This window comes from Spea bombifrons, chromosome 3 (genome assembly GCF_027358695.1).
Source record: "Spea bombifrons isolate aSpeBom1 chromosome 3, aSpeBom1.2.pri, whole genome shotgun sequence".
NCBI classification, from domain to species: domain Eukaryota; kingdom Metazoa; phylum Chordata; class Amphibia; order Anura; family Pelobatidae; genus Spea; species Spea bombifrons.
This window is the reverse complement of record NC_071089.1, coordinates 92,909,611-92,932,228: the sequence shown is the minus strand read 5'-3', so window position 1 is coordinate 92,932,228 and position 22,618 is coordinate 92,909,611. Positions and strand designations below refer to the sequence as shown.

General features: G+C 37.8%; 1 protein-coding gene across 1 annotated transcript in view; it reads left to right on the top strand.

Annotated features, from left to right (window-relative positions):
* Positions 1–16,403, top strand: part of LEKR1 (leucine, glutamate and lysine rich 1) — a 50,002-nt gene extending 33,599 nt beyond the window's left edge. The window contains exons 5-11 of the mRNA XM_053460393.1: positions 834–915; positions 6,751–6,828; positions 9,504–9,707; positions 10,108–10,201; positions 12,958–13,122; positions 14,790–15,089; positions 15,716–16,403. Coding sequence (XP_053316368.1) covers positions 834–915; positions 6,751–6,828; positions 9,504–9,707; positions 10,108–10,201; positions 12,958–13,122; positions 14,790–15,089; positions 15,716–16,144 — 1,352 coding nt within the window. The 3' untranslated portion in view covers positions 16,145–16,403. The remainder of the gene's footprint in view (positions 1–833; positions 916–6,750; positions 6,829–9,503; positions 9,708–10,107; positions 10,202–12,957; positions 13,123–14,789; positions 15,090–15,715) is intronic.
* The last annotated feature ends 6,215 nt before the right edge of the window (positions 16,404–22,618 follow it).

Below are 22,618 nucleotides of genomic sequence, written 5' to 3'. Positions count from 1 at the left end.
ATACTTGTTTACACAGTGTTTAATATGTACATTTCTAGTTTCTGTTAGAAATTGTTTTAATGTGCCTTAAGGATGTTTTAAGTCATGTGTATTCTTTATTATGCTTTAGTGAGACCAATGCACTCCTCCTTGTGAGAAATGATAGGCTTTTGGTGTTTTGGCATATGTTCTTTTTTTCTGAGAATTTTCAGAATAATGCCAGACCAGCTGATATGAAGGAAATGTTGCCTTGCGGTGTATTAGTATATAATAGTTGGAATTCACATTCACTTTGAATTAGTGTTCTTGTCTTGTTTCTATGGATGCGGATGGATTTACAAATAATAACACCACTGAGTACGCAGTTAGGATGAGTGTATAATTAGTGTTCTGTATCACATACACCACCTTGTTAAAGCTGATAGTAGGTGTAATTATAATAAGACGAGCCGGGTTGCGCTGTAACAGCTGTGGAATGTTTAGCAGGATATCCATACAGCTCACACACAGTTAGTATCATCAGCTGGAGTCATTCGACAAGGAGCAGAATCTGTTCCGTTGGGCACTCACGCCAATTATATGGTGGAGAATTAACACGATCTCCCTTCGCAACGTTTCTGCGAATTCCCAGCTGGTGAACCCAACTGAAAAGAACACACAAAGGGTTCCTTCTGAGAGGCCAGTGATCATTTGTTATGTTAACTCCTAAAGGGCTTGCTCATTTTAGTATAATCCGTTGGTACCTCCTACTGTTAAGCTTCAGCCTGGCTTCTAACTGATGCCAGTTTGCAATGATATTGTGTAATTAAAGAATCCAACCCAACCCACTAATTATAACTGTTTATTTTATATAGATTTACAGCACCAGTTGGAAGCAGTAGGACGCGATTTCCAGAAGGCAAACAAAGAATTGGAACACTATAGGGAAATCTCCGCGTAAGTTCATGCAAATATCTCACCATACATTGGAAACCAGAAACGTATTCTTGTCTCATAATGATATATAGACGCAAGGGTCGAAAGCTCTTTAGCATAGGTTTAAAAGAATACGCAGGATTGCCTTATTGTCCCTTTAGTACTCTCACTGGTATTAATGTGTAGGTTAAAAAAATCATTTTACCTTCGCATTGGCCCCATTGGCTTGAAAGGGTCTTATTTAAGTCAATACAGGGGTAAAGAATGAAAGATCCCCTTGATCTCACTCATGCACTGGAGTATTCATTCATATCCCAGCACAACCAGCAAGCCATATTAGACTCTACTACCACTGGATGCCACTCTCCACAGGATAATATATCTCCTTGTATTATTCTTAGTGTAGCTTGATCATTGGGACCATTCTTTGCTAGATCAATCCATAGAACTTCTTAGTTCCTGTGTATTGCTCACTCATTTGACTCTGGTTTCAAGAAAAAGCACACATTTGGTTTGTCGAGGTCACCTTTGAAAAGCATGTTCTGTGTGTATTTCAAAGCTTAACCATTGATTATGTTTTGCTTCCTGCCCGTGGATGCCTTCCGCCGTATTCTTTTCTCAATTTCTGAACAATTCCCAGGATGCCTGAAACAAGGTTTCTTTTGTCATATACCGAGTCGTCTCATCATTCTAATTCCTGAGTTGAAAGACTGGAAACATTACAACCTGCAAATGTTTACAGTGCATAGCAACAATGGTGATAAACTAATAGTCTCTGCTGGAAGTGCCTCTAATGAATGCACTGCATGCTAATAATAAATTCAATTTAACTTTCAAAAATTATATTACTCAAATCCCAGTATAATTGTTAGATTTTACACCGCAAAACAAATTGCATTATGTTAATAATAAATGCATCCTTTTCAAGGTAGGGATGTTCACTTCTTTTTGTTAGTGATTAAATACTCGCAATAAGGTTACGAAATTATACTCAGTAAATCTAAATTTAATTGCAAACCGTCTGGTATGTACGGTACTGAAAATGTTAATAGGTGTTTATAATCTATATAAGTGATAGAATATAATGTAGATAGCAGTGGTTTTATTTACTTTAAATGTCATTCATTGTCGTCGAAGTCCTGTGTCATTCTTTGTCATTGTTGATCAGGATATGAATGTTGCAGTTGCACAATACACTTATTGGTTGCAAGTTCTTTTAGTTTCCAAAGTTAGGAATAATGCAGTATAACAGCCCATCTCCTGGCTTTCTGGAAAGTCAAGTTAAAGGTGCTGTTCCACCAACATTCCTAGTAGTTTTGAATGCCCAAATCCTTCTCAGAATTAAACTTATCCTTCTCACAACTAAAATTGATCTTATTCGTAGTTTTAGTTGCGAACATCTAATTGTCACGTGATACAAAAGCCTTGCAGTACGCAGCAATAAAAAAGGTTTTTGGGTTATTTTTCTGGGGAGTGTAGTGGCTTGAAGTTAGTGGTGCATACCGTTTCAGCTCCTTAACCATTCCTCCTTAGTGAATTAATCCAGAATAGCTAAACAGGCGGGAGCCCCATATCCCAGAAAGAAGCCCTGAAGAGCACTCGGAATAGAGAAACCCTGTTGATCACAAGCGACTTTATCATTTTTGGCAGGAGTGACAGTGATGCCAAAAAACCAAAACATTGACCAAGATTCTACTTAAATAGAACATTGAATTAATCCACAGTCCATACCACACAATCCCATTTTTCATAAAAGTATTTTAGGAAGAATCTGCTCACAATCCACTGCAGTATGATATGTAGCTGGGAGGGGAGGTGGATACATTCTGTAATGATGTAAAGAATCAAAGAATCAAATTTATATTTAATTGCATGTATATATACTGAACATCTGTCAAGTTTTAGTAATAAGAAAATACAATATTAAAACAATGGTATGCTTCTCTGGATCAGTGCAATATATATGTATATATATATATATAGCTAAGTTCACAAAGAACTATATCTTAAATAGTAATGATGCATGTCTTTGGGTGCCTGGCCAGTAGCATCACTGACCCAAGGTGCAGCATCAGATACGGAAAGCTTGTTCCTGAGGATTGGTGGGAAGCTGTAAGTACTGTAACTCCCTGACATCACTGGAATGGTATTAAGTACGCCCCTTCCCTGAAGCTTAAGTGGGAATTAAATGTATGTCTTCTGATAACACTCCATTATTTGTTCTCCATTTGGAAGTAATCTTCCTTTTGTCATGAACTGGCTTCTCTCCCACTGCTTCTCATCACCTATCACCTTTGTTAATTGGTGAGTCCTGCCTTATTTGAAAGTATCTAGTGTAAGGTTGATGATAAACACACATGCATCTAAGACACTTCGTACTATTCATTCTACCACTAAACATTTCCTAAAATATTTCAAGATGGGATACAATAGATATATGTGAACCAGAGACATCATTAAAACATATATTACACCAATGTTATTGCACACAATTTAATGTTATAGGAATTGGCTACAATTACATTTTAATTTTCTCTTTATATTGCTCAACAGTCCCAGGTGCCATATGATAAGGAGAGACTGTTGGTGTAAATACATAAAATTCTCCATAGCAACGCAGAAGAAGTAGACAATACACCAAGGTTTACAATGGGAATATTACCCTGAGTCTTTGCAGCTATTGACTTGCGCTGTCCCATGTGGGTAGTAATGTATTTCCTGGTCAATGATTAATTCAAGCAACCAATTGTGAGTGCTTAATTCAAGGCAGTAGACTGTCCAAGATGTACTTCCTTAATGGATTGCCTTAAATCTTTCCTGCTGCTAAGAATGACGCTCTGTCCCGCTCTCCAGTAGAAGCAGTGGAACTCCATCACATGTTTAGGTGGATAGTCACTGGGAATTGCACACATCCATATCCAGACATTCTCCATTCTCCCAGTTCATTTCTCTCTCTCTTGCAACTGGATTTAGGGTTGCCAAACCCATTAGTGAGCTATGCTGGGGAAAGCAAAAGAGAAATTAAATGGATATTTTTAAGATTAGATAAAATAATTTTTCATCATATTTAGGCAATATACCAAGTAATGTTTGGAAATGTCTCAACCTTTGTTGCTAAAATCAGGTGTATTATTTCCCTTTGGCAGGAGAGAGATCCACTAATCCTCTGAGGGTGTTATTAAGCATGAGGTGTCTTTTCCCCCCAACATGTTCGTTTGACAGTAGAATGACAAATGCTAGCCTTGTGACTGAGTCCTTACCTGGCCTTACGGTTTTATTAACTGATTATTTCATGAGTCCCAGGGCCATTGGTCTAAAGATAAAGACTTTTGTTATGGGAATGGTTGGTTTTGAACTTCAAGCCACCACGGCTCTCCAAGTATTCTGGGCCTCTCCCCTACCTTAGGAAGGCCAGAAAAGCCATGGGCTTCCATGAGGTCCCTGAGGAAGAAGACTCATGAAGGTTTTTGGCTCCCCAAGCATTGCTAGTGAGTGGAGCTGAAGATTCTGCGCTTCTTGCAGGCATTTTGGCAGAGTTGTGCAGAAAAGACCAAAGCTCAGTCTACTGCGGCTCGTCACTGCACTTTGCACAATTCGCTTAGATGTCATACCTTTTATTTTCCTTTGGAAATTAGAGCACTTCAAGCTTCAATAACAAATGCCTACGTAAAGTAGAATCGATTTTGTTTAAACCAGTAATGCCAGGACCGAATACAACATCTGCAACCTTTCATGTCGTTCCAACCTGTAGCAAATCAAATCTGTAACACAGTGGTAATCGGAATCTGAATTTATTTGTCTTCACGTAATTAAATAAATGCATGTGTGAGAGAAATAGCTATTTATTGAGTGTAAATTCTCCTCAGTCTGTGAGTTGAGCAGAAACCTTGCGGCTTCCAGCGTGTATAGAGAATGTGTGGTTTGTTTCCTGCTCATAGAGGCATCCATGCACCGCAAACAACTTATGTTTTTAGACTGCTATTTCCTGGTCCAACAGCTGTGTACATCATCAGCAGCTACGTTGGCAACACAATAGTATTAACCACGAGAGAGTTTAAACCTAATGAAAGACTATAGGATAGGGTGGCCAATATTTTTTTTAATTTGGCATGTAAGTCTGTTTTTTTTCCTTCTGTTATCCCAACATAGCAATAAATACAACCATTTCTATTAAATTGTCTCTGATCTAATGGGATTACATATAAAAAGATGATTCTGGTGCAAGGTTTCATTGATTACGGTGGCAAAAAAGACTGAAACTCTGCACTAGATTTATGTCGTTATACATAAGCCTCAGTGCATGTAATAGCTTCTTAACTATATGTTTCTTCCACTTATTTGGTAAGGAACACCATAACATGAATATTTAGATAAAAACATCTAAGACACTTCGTACTATTCATTCTACCACTAAACATTTCCTAAAATATTTCAAGATGGGATACAATAGATATATGTGAACCAGAGACATCATTAAAACATATATTACACCAATGTTATTGCACACAATTTAATGTTATAGGAATTGGCTACAATTACATTTTAATTTTCTCTTTATATTGCTCAACAGTCCCAGGTGCCATATGATAAGGAGAGACTGTTGGTGTAAATACATAAAATTCTCCATAGCATGTAGAGGAAAACCCTGTTTAGGTGACTTTCTGAAATTCACAGATTTTCTTTCATAAGAGCATGAAATACCAAACTTTTTTGTAATTTTTGCAAACTTTTTTTAAAGATATTACTAAAGTTTATTTGAATTCCTCTTTTGATTTTACTGGAAACTGTCCTCCACGTGACATCTTCTTGTTAATTTGATATAATTATGACCTATTTAGTTATAACGATAGAGCAATATATTGTTTCACAACCATTAAATTATGATTGTTTTCAGTTTTTTGCATCATCGCATAGTCTGAAAAACTAGGAGTTCAAGGTGACCGAAGGAGAGGCTTTCAAAGCTTACTGTAAAAGATACATTCTGCTAGTATAGTGCATTCATGCTTCCGTTGTTTCTTCTGATGTTTTGAAAGAGAGCACATATTCCAAATGTAACAATATAATATATTAGGTGGTTAATAATTTGCTCATTGTGATTAACAAATACATGTACAAGATCTTAGCAGTTACATTTTAGCTCCTGTGGGGAAAGTGTCATTACCCAGTACAACGCAATGATCACCTTGCAGCTACCAGGGTCCACCTTGTAATGACGGTCGCTGGCTTGGAGACTACATTCGGAAAACGGTTTCAGCTGTCCTGCTACCACCTTAACTCCCATATGTGATTTTATCTGAACGTTAAAGACTATACTTATCCACACTAAATCATTTATACTGAACTAATGGTGGCCACCGTAGTATCTCACATGTTCAGTTTAATTGCACACCAGATCACCAAAAGTCAGTTTTCCTTTTCACTTTGTAATTTTGAAACTCCATTAATATGTAATCTGTACTACAGACACGGCTTAATAAAGTACAGTGATTCATTACCTTATAAACACCACCACATGTATTGAGTGCCAGATGTGCCAGGGGAAACTTGCCTAAGACATGCAAGAAGCTGGCATGGAAATCCAATGAGGATTCCCTGCTTAGACTCAATCTAACAGTCTGTGTTGTTAGCAACTGGGCTACTCCCTGTATTTACAAGAAAGTGGTCATTTAACAGATGGCTTGGCTGGCTTTCTTATCAAATCATCATTTACTAAAACGACGGTCATAAAATCAGACTGACTGTGATCTTATAAATCTTCATGAGTATGCATTGTTCCACCATCAACATTATGAGAACAATTACTCTATATAATTATTTCTTACAGTATTCTTATGTTTTCCTTTTTTTCTTCTGCAGAATGAAAACAATGGAAGCTGATGATTTCCTAAGCAAACTCAGAAGAATGGAGAGTGATAAGGAGAGCACAGAAACTAGGTTGTTTTTTTGTTGTTTTTATTCTTTGGTTTGTTATTAGTCAGAAATCAAGTGTTTCTACCGTTTACATAGACAGGAACTTGTGGTTTTACGTTTTAATTCATTTAGTAAAGAAGAAGCAAACAGCCCGGTATGGCTCTTGCCTTTTTTCTTGGATATTTAAATGTATGTCATTGGCATATGATATGGAACATGGCTATCCTGAATATATGACAGGACCAAGGACTGGTTAAGGTTTTACAGACAGTCTTTACAGCGGGAAACATGGGCCAAATGGTTCTTATCTGTCATCAAGTTCTGTAGGTGTTATTATGGACCTTTTTCTATATCTGTTAATTTGTTGAAGGCAAAAAAAACCCAGTTTGGCTCTTTCCAATTTTGCACTAACCAGTCAGATTTCTCCTTGGATCAATGAGCTGTTTCCCCATAATTAAAGATTATATCCCTGAATATTATGTTTTTCCATACATGCATAGGGATGCAGTGCCCAAAATGCCACCTGCAATGTATAGTTTCAAGCAGTCTTTGAACTTCTGCAGCATGGACAATCATGTATTGGGTGAAACCCTATTAGTCATAGATAGATAGATAGATATAACAGTTTTTATGATCACTTTTATTTATTTAAATACATTACATGTTAGCTGTGTAACAGAAATATACCGTGTTATTTGAGACTCAATCTCACAATGCGCTCCCCACCCTTCATTATTAAGCTAATAAAGAATTCATCAACTATTTTTATTTTTAATTGATATTAACAGGAATACGAGTTGTTTTTTTTTAGGTCACCTATATTCCAGATAGTTCCATATCTTGCATATAACCGTTGTGACCACAGATGCACGGATGCCTGAGCACATATGTAATATGCGATCATGCAATATCCTACCAATTAATTCATGTTTATTCCCAACTCTGCTCCCAGAAACATGAGTCTGATCACGACTCCTTTACGCCTAACTAAATCCATCCCCTGAATAATGCTCACACTGGCATGAGCCTCAGATATTCACAGTCCGGTGCCCTAATCTGTTAGCAAATGTACATAGATTTTATTGTTCTTTTTTGTAATTCTTGGAAAATTATATTTGTTTTCTATATATGTGAGCTTTTACGATGTGATTTGATTACTAGATGCTTAGGGAAAATAGCAAAAATAGTTACATTTATCTTTAGATGCCGACTATACGGCTCCTAAGGCAAAATGCACTTAATTAGCTGGACAGTTTGTACGAGACAGTACTTTAGGTACTACAATATAATGTTTTCTGTTACTATGTATGGTATATTAAACATAGTGTAATAGATTTTGAATACCTGCTCTGCTTGCTTAGAGGTGTTTGTTTTAGTTATTATGTGAATGCCACAGACAGCACCGTTTGGCAGTGATATTTCTGGCAGAGCTTTTTTTTATTAAGACATAGAACCTTATGTCCTGATCTGCCACAGATCGAAGGTGTCACCATGTTTTTGTGGCTTGTTAATTACTGGCTTTTTTTATCCCATGGAAAAATATCTTTAAAAAATATATCACTATTTTCTGCTGTATACAGAAATATAGTCGTTAAAAAAAAACCTGTTTTTTTTTTTGCCACCAATACAAATAAGCATAAATGTAGTATTTAAGGAAGCATTCTGCTCCCTTATTAAATTAAAGACCTATTTATATGGGATATTATTCTACTCAGGAGATGTAGCTGGACATAAATCAGGGATATTTGTATAGGTGGCTCCCAGTTTGTGGAAGAAAATAATTTGTAGAAAAATAAAATTCTAATGTCTTTCTGTTTTGTGACATATTGTTTATACTTGATGAAATGCTATACAGAAAGGTGGTATACAGAGAAAGCCCCGTCTGCACTTGAATAAACAATATATCATGTGTGCGTACACGAAACATGTAAAAGGGGAATCATGGATGAACAAAGATATGGTAAAAATGGCAAAAAAGCTTCAGTCGTCTCTTAGGGGAGGAAAACTCCTGGTCACGAAAGGGTTAAGCTGATATCCAGTTTAGCTATTTAAGTGTGTGTGTGTGGGGGGGGGGGGTGGAAATACCAAGCTGATTTTGTATTTAGACAATTCTGTGTTAGCTTCATTAATGCCTGAAGAAGAGACCTAACAACTTGGTCTTGAAAGCTTGCAATTAAACTCTCAGTTAGCCAATAAATGGTATTATTTTAACTATACTTTTCTCCTATTTCTGTCTCTCTTTTGGAGATGTTAACAGAGTGTCATACCACAGCCAAAAATAAATGTAAATAATCCATTCATTTAACATCAGGGAGTGGGATAAACCAGCGGAACTGTTTGGCAAGTACCGTAGCTTGCTGTCCTATACGTGTGGCTGTAGCAGTGTTGAATGCCCAAAACCTGCACATGAAAAAAAAATGTAATAATATAAATTTGCCTTATTCATAATTTCTGTCAAGAACGGTTAATTGTCATGTGAAACAAAAGCAGGCATTGATGTTGCCAAAGAAACCGAAAAAGATTCTAAAAAAACGTCTGTTACTTTTATGTGGTTAAACCTTCAAGGATAGGAATAAAACTAACCATCGGCTAAGGTGGGTTGGCTTTGTCTAAGTGGAACAGCACCTTGAACTTAGAAACCTTGAATTTTCCTTTCTATCTAAATAGCAGTTGACAATGATTTGCTTTTTATTTCTCAGACTCGCTAAGGATTTGGAAGATAAAGAGGACACATTGGCGCATTTACAGCAAGAGTGCAAAACATTGCAGGAGGTGATTGCTGAAAAGGAAAGAACAGAAGAATATAGTCGACAAAAAACTCAGCGCATGGAGACGGAACTGGAAACAATAAAGGAAATGTTAAAGCAAACTCAAGAAGAAGTAGCTACCTTACAGCATGAAAGGTGCGTGGGGAGAGGTCCTAGGGGTGACTTTATAGTTTTATATTATAGCATGGCATTGGTACGTGTATTCATTTTTTTTATCTTTCCTGTATATATAGTCTTTTCATAACTATTTTTATTATTTACATGTTGCTTCCCAGCTTTTAATCATAATCTGTAAAATAGGATGATTATGAGTTCCCATGCCCTTATTTTTTTTTTGTACACTTTTTTTTAAAGTGTTATTCATGGGAATGAATGTAGAATGATTAAATTTAATGAAAGAAGATATTTATGAGCAGTTTTTTAAGTTGAAAATATTAGATGGAATAATTTATGCTAAATTGCTTAGGGTGTTTTGTTAATACCATTTTCATGTGTTTTATGTTAGGTATTTTAGTAATAATCTGTGCTTTTTCAGAGAACTGAAAACTATGGCTTATCAGAACAGAATCGAAGAGCTGGAGGTAGCCCTAAAACAGAGGATAATAAGTGATGATAATTGGGAGGCCAAGGTAAAAATATACATTTTTTTTGGTTCCTGTAACAGTTCGTGCATTTTGTTAATGTTTCTATTCTTGTCAATGTACAATGGGACCATTTTAACATTACTGTACATATTTGGAATTATATTTGCCTATGCATGTTTACTGCTGGGCTTTTCTCATGGCTGGTTTTTATAAGGCTTTGTATTTCTGTGATTAATATCGTTAATAACTGATTCAACCTATAAATGTGTTGTAATGATATTGAAATTAATTTTGAGGGGAGTGACTTTTCATGAGCAATTAGGGAAACATGACTTTGCCTAATTGTGGCTTCTATTATTAACAGTTAAATAGGAAGTTTCAAAAATGGGAATTTTATATGTTGTAGACCACAATGCATGCCAGTTGAGAAGCCAAACTGATGGAAAGCTGAAAATCAGACATTTTAAAGGATAGCTTTTGGGCATTATGCATCCTACACCTCCATCCGAAGGGGTATAGGAAGGAGTGTATGGGTGGGCTCCAAACCTGCTTATAGATATTTGTATTATATTTAGCCTACAGTTCACAGAAAGGGGATTACTTTGGCTCTATGCACTCAAATGATGGTTTCCTGCTGCACACAGAGTGGGTGAAGAGGAAGGGCACTCACTGTCCTTCATTATTAGGGGGTTTCTGGGTTACAATCTAATTGACCAGAGTTGTGTTCACTGCCGGTAGAGTGTTTATATGAGCTGTTAGTTGCGAATATGCCAGTTGAACATTTGCTACTGCAAACTCGACTGTCAACGTTGGTAAACAGACCAGTATGTAAAGCACAATGGTTGAAAATGGCCACCCATCCTCTAAATAAATCATGCTAACATATTTTGTTGACAGGAGAGTGAAATCTCTTACATTGCGTGTATTTTTGACCTTTAAGTTTATTTCCTTTTGCGTTACAGATGCTTTGAAATATTTTTGAGATGTCTTTAATCAGTCCATATTGCAATTAATCATGGTTATGTGGATTTTCACTCAAGCGTAAAGCAATAATATGCATCTGTAAGGAAAGTACACTATTTGCCAGTAATGGAGGTGTACACATGCTGAGCTGCGATATTAAATCTAACCCCTTCTAATGCACACATAATACCGTAGAGACCAGACCTACCGCACCCCAAACACTTGTATGCAAGGACACATCTTTTCATTTTCTGTCTTGGAATATTTCATATGTATATTTGAGGAATTGTTTTAAATCATCCTCCTTGAGGGCATAATCTTTCCTACTATATGATTTCTTCACGGGACATCCAGCAACATTGTCCGCCTGAAACACGGAAGTTGGAATATACATCCAGCAGCATTGTCCATCTGATGCATAGAACTTGGAATATATAGACTTGTAATTGAAAATTAACCAGAAATATTGGGCAAAAAAAAAATGCCCGTTCTTTTAATGTTTTTTTAGCTGAGAGCACAGGAAGACACTGTTTTAGACTTTGTTTCTGCCAAGCGTTACTGGGAATTCCGGACAGCATGTTCCAGTACTTGGTCTACTCAGTATGCAGTCCATTCCCTAAAACAAGTGTGTTATCTAAAACAAAATCCCAAAGCATGCATCATTTCCCATTTCATATGCACATTTGAGTTGGACGCTTACGTATTTCTCACGGTATTAAAAACACTTCTCTGCCGTATTATTAATAATTTACTTTTCATTTATACATTATTAATCTTTGGATTGTATTATCTGCACCTTGTCTGCCACAAGCCATGTTTTGTAAACTTGTTTCAAGAGAGAATCCGATTTTACACTGGGAATTATTTTTTTATCAAATAAGTGTACATCTGAACAGCATTTGATGTAGGAAGATCACAGGGACCTTTTAAAGATTTGGTTTACAGCGGTAAATTTAATTGTCTGGGGGGAAATGTCTGAAAAAGTTATTCTATTGGGTTAAGCTTTATTCGCCAACGTGATAAAGAATAGACTTTCTGTGAGAGTGTTCAGTGATTATGGGGGTTGCTGCTATAGGAATTACCCAGACAGCACCTCCCAGGCCTACCATACCTAGGGGCTCCTCTACTTCACACAACTTCTTCTTCTTACAGTACACCATGATTAGTAGTTGTGGATGTCAGCACAGACCTCCTCAGTATAACTTTGTTGTTTCAAAAGAGATCTTTGATCTTCACAGCCAGCACTTTGAAAGCTGTGGAGCACCAGGGAGGATAATAACACGATTGCCCCCTAATTAGATGTAATGGGCCTTTGGCCTGAAAATGCCACTATGTGCGATGTTATGTTATGGCATCCAGGACAGGGACTTTAGATGATGTTAATGATGTAAGATTTAGTATTCACAGATGGCAAAAAATACTTCTTCATTTATGATCATGGGCTAGGTAGCAAACCATAGATATTTCGCACCATCAGCTTGTGTGTATGAAAAGTACTCCTGGTTCAAAGTTTGGCAAGTGGTAATTTTACAATATGAACCAATGTTTCTGCTTTCTGCTTACATCAGAATCACCTTCTATACATATCTCCATTGTGTTTATGAACATGCTGTAAATGTATGGTTTTGTTGGGTGGGCAGGAATGGAATCATTGTATTGTAGCTTGTATTCCAACTGGGGAGCACTTAACAGGTTAATAACTTAGCAGTGTAATAAAGTTTCTCTAAAAATGATTCTCTTTGAAGTAATAACCTTTAGATTGCAAGGTCTGATAACCAGACAACTCCACATGGACCATCTCATGTTAAACATATTTTGTACTTTTGTCACAACTATAGTTGGAAACTGAGCTTGAAAACGAACGCCAGAAATACTCACTGAGACTGGAGGAAATAGAAAATAATTTTAAGGAAGAGACAAAGATGGAACTAGAAATTGAAAGGCAAAAGCATGAAGAATTAATAAGAAAATTACAAAAACAACAAGAGGAACTGAAGTCACAGGTTTGTTGTTAACCAATTGAAGAGGAACGCTCACCTGTTCGGTAAAAAACAGTGCAGTAGTTTTAATGTACAGTAGCATTCACAGCCTTCGCTTCCATGTAGCTCAAGGTTCATCAATCCACTCAAGGTCCTGAACGCAACATGTTAGTTTCAAGAATCTGGGATTGGTGAAGAGCCCAAAATAACTTTAATTTCAATTAATAATAATAATAAAGAAAAAGCAAACAAGAAAATAAAAATGGCAGTAGAAACAAGACCACAAATGGAAATGTTTCTCAGTTTCAAATCATGTTGGTGCCATACTGATGCATTGCACAATGGAAGCATCACCATAGTAAGGGCATGCACTAAACAACTAGTTGGATTTTTTTAATTAGCTCACTGTGGGATACTTATGTGAACACAATGTCTACGGGCATACAAAAATCCAGCATTATAATGACAACTTCATTGATTGACACTTCATATGATGTATTTTGAGTGTTACTGTTTCTCCGTTGTATGTACATTGTGATTGTACAACACTGCAGGGTCTGCTGGCACAGTATGTATGTGTATTATTGTTCTTATAATATATTATACATATTGTCAGTAGACCCTGCAGCGTTGCATACCTCTCAACATGTCAAGTGACAAGAAAGGGACACTTTTCTTTGTAGGGGTTAGCGCTGTGACACGAGGGTTAGACTTTATCAAGATATTTTTTGTGACTTTTGACCTTAGGAAGTAAGAAGACATTTTTATTTTATTATTTAATTTAAAACTGCTGTTTCTGTAGACATTATTGTCACTTTTAAGGCTCTAGGACACACAGTGAACATTGTGAACAGTGTAAGCAAGATGGACATCATTCTAAAGGGACTGTCCCTCCTCAATAGGGACACTTGGGAGATATAGTGTTATACAATTACAATATGCATAAAATGAGAGAGGGTATCTACTGCTGTGCTGAGCTTTTACTCTACAGTTAATGGAAATGATACTCAGGAAGGCTAAGTGTTCCTTAGTATTCTGTTAAAGTGCATTTGTGTGTAAATAAATGAGAATATTTAAGGAGGGATAAGTAAGCAGTCTGAACGACAGAACAAAATCACTACTGGAGTGAACATTCAGAAGACATTGTGCACTTAGATAAAAGCTAAATCAAGCTGTGATTTATTAGAGTGACATTTTCTGAACAAAAGAGATTGGCAAACTTAGAATAATCATCCCAGAAACAATAATACATGTTTGCTCAAGGTCCTTATACATATGTTTGGATAAAAAAATCTGCATATAAAACAAATTTGTATTTTTATGTTTTTCTTTATTAAAAGAGTTGCCCTACTTACCCACTTACTATTCCTGTATTTAACACTTTTTTAAATACACGCAGTATTAGACACATAATTCCTTGCACTGTTGAATGCCCAGAACCTTCCCAGAAGTCATTGTTTAAATCATGTAAAATTTTTGCCGGGAACACTTACTGGCCATGTGACGCAAAGGCAGATCCCTTTTAGGGTGTTGCCATGGAAACTTCTCAAACAATTCTGTCTTTTCTGTATTTTATTTTGTTATTCTGCATCCGTTCGGTTATCCCTGCTATTATTAACTGGGATGAGTATCATGTTACGTTTTTGTTGGTTTTGTGACAAAGATTTTCTTTTTTTCTCACAAACACGCAGATACCCAGCTTGTTATCCAAGGCTCGTGCTGAACTTTATACAGATATAAATGTCTTAGAGAAGAAGCTACAAGATGCTCAGGCAAGACTTACTAATAAAGACCATGCAAAGGAAAGCGAAATTGGAAACCTGAAAAAAATGATTTCTGAATTGGAACTTCGGTTACAAAGGGAGCAAAACAATAGTAGATCAGCTTTAGAAGACATGAGAAAAGATATGTATACGAAGTCAGAACAACTTAAAGAGCTCACGCAATACATGGAAGAGTTAAAACATCAACTGGACCATGCAAAGCAAGAGGTAATAGCTGCATGTTGACTCAACATTAGGCTTTTGTGTATACTGGGACACAAGCCTTTAAAGTAATTTTGGAGAATCAAAGGGAGGACTGTTATTTTCCTTTAATATGTGTAATCTTTCATTTGTACAGCACTGGCAGATTCTGTATTTCTATATAAAATATTGTTTTTAAGAAATGGGACCTAATAAATAGAAGTAGGAACCACATATACAGGGTAGAGTTTCTCTATGCTATAACTGTATGCAGTCTTCAATAATAATATAATAATATTATAAGAGCAGTTGGAATCAGATATAGCATACAGTCTATTGATATCATCACTCACAAAATCATGTGAATTGATTTTCAGTTCAAGATTTCCTATGTTAGTTTAAATAAAAAGACAGCGCAATATAAACTTGGAGATACCGTTAACATTTCAGCTTCACGTGTTAAAGTACTTGTTAGGACATGGAATGGAGTTTCCCTTATGTTCCTCTGTAAAAGAATACAATGGCCTTAAAGGTCTGCATCGCAGGGAAATGTGGGAATGAAAATCTATAAGTGACATTTAATATTTAGTCAAAGTTATTCCACGTGTTACATTTATAAAAATAAAATGAATGAAATATGTTTCCACTTGTAGAACTCATTTCTTAAAGACACAGTACGTATGGAGTGTGAAGAGCGCCATGAGCTCAGAGAGGCTTTGACCCAGGCCAGAGAGCAGCTGTTGGAATTAAATCAGTCAAGTGGAACCTTTGCATCATCAAACAAACGATTAATTAAAGAGAGGCATCCATCTAACACATCAACTGTTGTACGTCAGGAACGTGTTCCATTTCCGTCATCAAATAATACATCCAAGCCAATGAGCCTACCTGGAGATGGAGTAGGAGACAAAGCATATAAGCACAGACAGAGCAGTGTACCAAGTTTGCCTGCTATACCTCCACCACATCCACCAAGGAACAGGGCATCTTCACTTACTGATGTTAAGCAGAAAATAACTGCAGTGCTCAGAAGCAATTCTTCCCAACCAAATCATCAACTAACATCAAGGACAGCAGTATAACAGAAATGGCAATGTACAATTCAGATTTTTTAAAGTAAATAAAGTTTATTAACTGAAACACACTACATTGGGTAAAGCTTATGACATATCTGCTTTTATGTGTAAGGGCAAACATCAATCCCTAGCTTCTGTAAAGCTGACAATTTGGTCTGCCTCTTGTGCCAAGTGTGCAAAGTGAGTGAACAAAAGAAAAATGCACCCTTTGCATTCAAAACAGCATTATTATTCTCACACCATCAATCAAGCCTTTTGTTCAACAGGTACCAAGGGTGCAATTTTGTGCCTCTTTGATTCTTTTGTCGCTTTAAAGATGTGCTGCAGTGGAAAAAGGATCTCAGACAAGAATTTACTATCAGGGAATGGAATTGTGCAAGAACCAACTACATATGAGTCTCTAGGTCCAGCAACTATCTGGAGACGGACTGTAAGGTGGTATATGGTCCCATCTAAGCTAGCGCAAATATGCCCTAACTGTCGTAGCTGCTGTTGGAGGTGCGGTGACGCTTTTAGAAACATGAGTCACATATGGTGACAATGCAAGGTAATTCTTCCCTTCTGGGCATCCGCCTCCCACCATCTTTGACCATTGCTTTGCTGGACCTTGTCCCTAGGGGGTATAACAGTAAGACTAAATGTCTTATACTTCATATCCTCACTACCGCCAAGCATCTCATTGCCCGGCACTGGAAATCCACAACAGTACCGAATCTACACCTTCTAAAGGTGGAGCAAACATGGGTAGAATCGATGGAACGCCTTACAAATGTGGCACCCTTGGTTTGTTTGTATTTGTTTTTCCCCATTTGACTGCAAAATTGTCTGCACAATGCGAAAGACATCTTGGATCTACCTTTAGCCCACAACAAGCAAAATTGATAGCTCTCAATGAACTGAAACAGAAACAGCTGTGTAAAGTTACTAAAACATTTTAATGTCAAAAGTCATACACCATGGCAAGACTGAGCACAGCAACAAGGTAGTTATGCTGCACAGCAAGGTCTGTCCACGGCAGACAAGGGTTTCCAGGTGTTCCGTTCAAGGACTTTTGAAGACACACAAAGAAACGAGCAGTGGTCGGCCAAGGAAACTTAATGCAGAAGATGAATGATACATAATACTTACCTTTGGAGTTGTAAGATATCCAGTAGTGGCATGAGCTCAGCTTTAGCAGAAAATATTGGGATCGCAATTCCAGCAATTCAAAACACAGGAACAGAAAAATGGCAGCAGGTGCTTTGGACCGAGGAGTCAAAATTTGAAATATTGAAAAAGCAGATTGTTTGCCTGAGGGCTACAGAGTGGTACAAGAATGAATGTTTACAAACAACAGTGAAGCATGGCGGGGGTTCCTTGCACATCTGGGGCTGCATTTCTGCAAATGGAGTTGGGGATTTGGTCAGAATTAATGGTCTCCTCAAGTACAGACAGATACTTGCAATACTATCAGGGAGGCATCTGCTGGATTTATTCTGCAGGATGACAACGACCCTAAACATTCAGCCAAAGTCATTAAGAACTATCCTCAGTGTGAAGAAGAACATGGAGTCCTGGAACTGATGATATGGCCCCCACAGAGCCCTGATCTCAACATCATCGAGTCTGTATGGGATTACATAGAGAGAAAAGCATCTGAGGCTGCCAAATCCACAGAAGAACTGTGGTTAGTTCTCCATGATGATTGGAATAACCGGAGGGCTACAGAGTGGTACAAGAATGAGTGTTTACAAACAACAGTGAAGCATGGCGGAGGTTCCTTGCACATTTGGGGCTGCATTTCTGCAAATGAAGTTGGGGATCTGATCAGAATTAATGGTCTCCTCAAGTACAGACAGATACTTGCAATACCATCAGGGAGGCATCTGCCGGATTTATTCTGCAGGATGACAACGACCCCATACAGCCAAAGTCATTAAGAACTATCCTCAGTGTAAAGAAGAACAAGGAGTCCTGGAACTTAAAAATCTATTGTGCTCCAGTTTGGTAAAGTATTTTTTGTTGGTGGGGCTGAATGGGACATTAGACTGTCCATTTAACAGACAAAATGCTCATATGCTCCAGAGGTTTGCTGCCAAAATTTCTACCATGTATAGAATTGATGAATTAAATAATTTTCTGTGATAAGATTTACTTTTCTACTTATCAACATATGTTAATGTATATGTAGAATGAATTATTATTTTAATTACAGAATTAATTCCTTGTTTGTCATGAAAATTTGTGCACATTTAAAAATATTTTTAAGGTTGGTTTTATAACCCACATGCAGTTGCATTAGTGTAACATTAAAATATTTCCTCTGCCAGGAATTATTTCCCAGTAGAGGGATGAACTGCTACATTCAGCAATGTTTTGATATTAGGGAATCATTAATTTTCTTTTCTTTCTCTCTCCCTTTTAATTATATAGAAGCTTCACTGACATATTTAAACAGAGACAGAAGATCTTAAGGGCTCTGGTTCAGGTCTCCCTTTCTATGCTGGGAAAGTAACAAAGGGCATTCGCTAACCCAGCCTCCCTCAAGTCTCATTGAAATAAATGAAGCATTGCCTCAATGTGCTCATTATTATGTGCTAGAACATATTAGGGTGTATGTATTGTGTTTTCCTTGGTATATTTATTGACATTGTCCACTTTAAAAGAAAATCATGCATTTTTTTTAATTAGAAGGCTGGGGCCTTCCGTGTGAAGAAGTGGAAGGGGGTCCACAAAGTGCTTGATAAGTGTAAACAAGACCCCAAAATTATATCTCTTCCCTGAAAGGATTTGCCACCCTATCATACTTGGTCCCCCTTAAAAGTGCTATCAGGGGGCCCGGGAAGTCTTTTAAGAGAGATGAGGACCAAAAGGCACCACTGCTTAACCCACTAAAAGAAGGTGAATCTTCTAGGATTTGGCTGCATAATGGCATTTTCAGTGGCCATTTCATAATTCAAAAAACAGCATTGTCAATGTGGTATTTTTGTGGTATAAAATATAAAAATCACACCAAAAATAAATACAAAGATCTATTGGCACACATGCACAAATAAAATAAGTGCATTCTGGGAGAAAAGAGAAAAAATAAAAAAAAAATAGAAGCTGGTGCTGGTGTTTACAAATATTGTGAGAAAGAAAATGCAGTGGAAATGCTGGAGTATACCTCACACCTTGGGGTTGTTACTACTTTACTCTGAAGGCCAGGGAGACGAAGCTTTCCTTCTCACAAAAGTACTCACTTGGCCTTAGCAAAAGGGAGAGAAGCGATATGTATACTACATGGAAAGGAATGTTCATGAATTGTTATTGTGGGTTCTGTCTTTAAGCGTACAAGGAATCCCGTGCGCTTGAAGAATGAGACGTGTCACCCACGCCACCAGTTCCTCTGCACACAATGACTGTGCGCCTGCTGCCGTCATCGTTTCTGAAATGTCTCTGTCAAGGGGTGGAATGTAAGGTTGCATTGTCATCTCTCGTTTCTACCTAAAATCGCCATGCCCATTACATTTTTAACGTCACGTGCAATGACCATCTTCTGATAAGTTATTCACAATGTCTCTCGTAATTCCCCATCTAGCATGGTATCTCAGTATGTGGTACTTTCAAGGAAAAAGACACTTGATGTGACCTGGTGTCCTTTAATACAGAACATTCCCACTATTTATTTCAGGCATGATTCAAGCCACTGACACAATTGGTATCCCCATAAAAACATGGTCATTATATGGGTAGGGCATGAGGTAAAGTTGATTTTAATCCTTTTAAAACTACAGTCAACTGTATAATAATTTACATTAAGTAATCATGAAGCTTTAGTACTGGATTTTGTCCAAAGCACACAAGCTTGCCTGCCTCGACAAGGCACATCTTGGGAGGTGAGAAAAAACACTTAACTAACATAGTATCGCCAAACTTTCAGACCAAGTGTACAAACAGAACATAACAAATGGTACATCACATAACAGTCTGGACATACAAAAAATTGCGGAGTGCCCTGATTAAACAGCTATGCAATCTACAACAGAAGGTTAAAAAATACACCGATATTCTACTGTGATTCCGGAAATCTCACATTAATGTATGCAACCTACAGCAACCTACTTGCAATAATGCAATGGTGTTTTATACATTTCTTTAAATTGAAATTAGACCCTGGAGTTATGGGGGTGTAAAAATGCCAGAACCCAGGAGAACACAACACATGAGTCATTCACCCTGATTAACTTACCGAAGGGTTGAGTCCTAAGATAGAAGACCTGGGACTTTAATGATCCCAGTAGTGTAAAGGCTCAGGTAGAGGCAAAAATGTTTAGAAACTGAGTTGGAGATAGCAAAGCCGTTTGTCGGGGAGCTGGATGCCTGTAGGTAGGAGATGCCACAAGTAGGTGCACGGGATAGGTAGCCCCAGGATGCTAGGTCAGGTACACAGGACAGGTAGTCAGCCAAGGTTTGGTTAATAAAGCTGGTAGTCAGACATAGACAAGGTCAGTACACAGAGCAGGTAGTCAGGAAAGCCAGGTATGGTACACAGAGCAGGTCAGAAAGTTATAAAAAAAACTCTAGGCAGAGAGTAGTTAAAAAATCCAAGGTTCATACACAGCTTGAGGATACAGATTTGCCAGAAAACAAGGACATGAACGAGAGTACAATCAAGGCCACACTAGGGTGCCTTTATACTGCGGTTCTGGATTTTTAAATCCGGCGCAGAGTCTGCCTCCTACCACAAGTCACGGATTCACCCCTAGTGCATCACGGAAGGTCTGGCAGTACAGCCAGTAAAGTGTGACGTGACCGCGCAGGAAATGGCTGTCGACCATTGCCATCTTCTACATGGAGACCTCGCTCCGGCTAGCTGTAGCCTGGCTGCTGGCGGGTCTCTGATGCGTGACAATGGGCTTAAATATCAGACACTCAAGGTTAGAGAGGGTCCTACTTACAAAATAGAAACACCGAGTTTGACGGCATATAAGAACCATTTGACTCACCTAGTCTATAGAGACATAATGCCTGGGAACTTCTTAGCTCTGGCTACCCGGAGCCTTCCCTTGCGGGGCGCGGGCGGGACTGCCTACTGATGTCAGCGGGTGGTCTCATTGACGATGGTGTGCAGTCATGTGACATCAGTGGGCGGTCCTGCCACAAACGCTGGGTGTTCCTGCTGACATTGGGGGTGTTCTCTCTGACATCACGGGAAACACCCCCATTTAAAGAAAAAATGGGCTGGGAGCGGAGCATGTCAAGACCCCTCTCCCACGACCCGGAGGATTTGGGTGTTGACCCGGAGAACCGGTGCTTCATCCGGAGATCTCTGGGTCAAACCCAGAGAGTTCCCAGGTATGGTAATGCCCATTCCATGCATTTCTAATTTCCCTTACTGTATTAGGCTTTACCACTTCTGAAGAAAGACTGTTCCACATACCCACCTTCTCTGTAAATTAAAAGAAACACTTCTAAACAGGACAAAAGGTATCTAATCTCGAAGATTTGGTTGGTTTCCCTGGGCTATCTAAAGGGAGAGTGATCTATCAGTCCACACCAGAATCACATTGCTTGTGTATAAAATAAAAAATATATATTTCTGTTATGTGCCAATGTATAGATTTTAAAATCAGTAAATATGTCTTCATGGTTGGTTGACCACATTTATTGTGAACATTGCTTATGGAACACAGAGGTTTTAAAGTTAAGAAAACTGCTGTGTTCCTGAAGAGGTTATCACGATTTGACCATATGTTCAGGAAATTATATAAAAATCCAAGCACGATCCCCTTAGGGTGACTGCCTAGGTTTTTTTGAGACCCCATTGCAAACAAGTCTATAACTCTATTACAGATTACAAGCAATTTGGTGCATTCTTAAAAATACTGCTCTTGTGGGCAGGTGTTAGTTATTCTAAACTGCAATTACTTGGCATTTCGTCATTTTCTAGAACCTGTGAACACTACTGTGTTTTTAATTGGATCAACTGGGCACTGGGATAGTAAACACATTTCCCTGCAGGCCGTGCCATACATTGTAATTACCTAGTTGACCTTAGCTGCTCTCAAACTGAAAGCAGAAGCTTAGGTTTCCATCACTGGGAAGCAGGTGAGCGCCTCTGACGTCATAATAGGTGTTGGTCGGGGATTGCAAACAGGCCTCCTTTAATAACTCAACTGGTGTGTGTTTCATCCCTACCTGTCATTAAAAATTACTGGTAGCACACTACATGAGATGACATTTACAACTTTGCTGACAGAAGTGTTAATGCCGATCTATACTTTCAATTTTCTTTGAGGGAATCCATTTTTTAAAAGTATAAAAGAACACAAATTAAAGTTATTTTTGTAGCTTAATAGTCTTTAATGTTCTGTAATATTTTTTCATACTGTTGATTTTTTTTAATTTTTAAAAATAATGCCCAGAAAAAAAACATACTTAATGAAACATACATACGGATAAAAAGGCATCCCAAATACAGGGCCTTTTTGCCACCAGGCAAGTTTGGAATATTGTGTC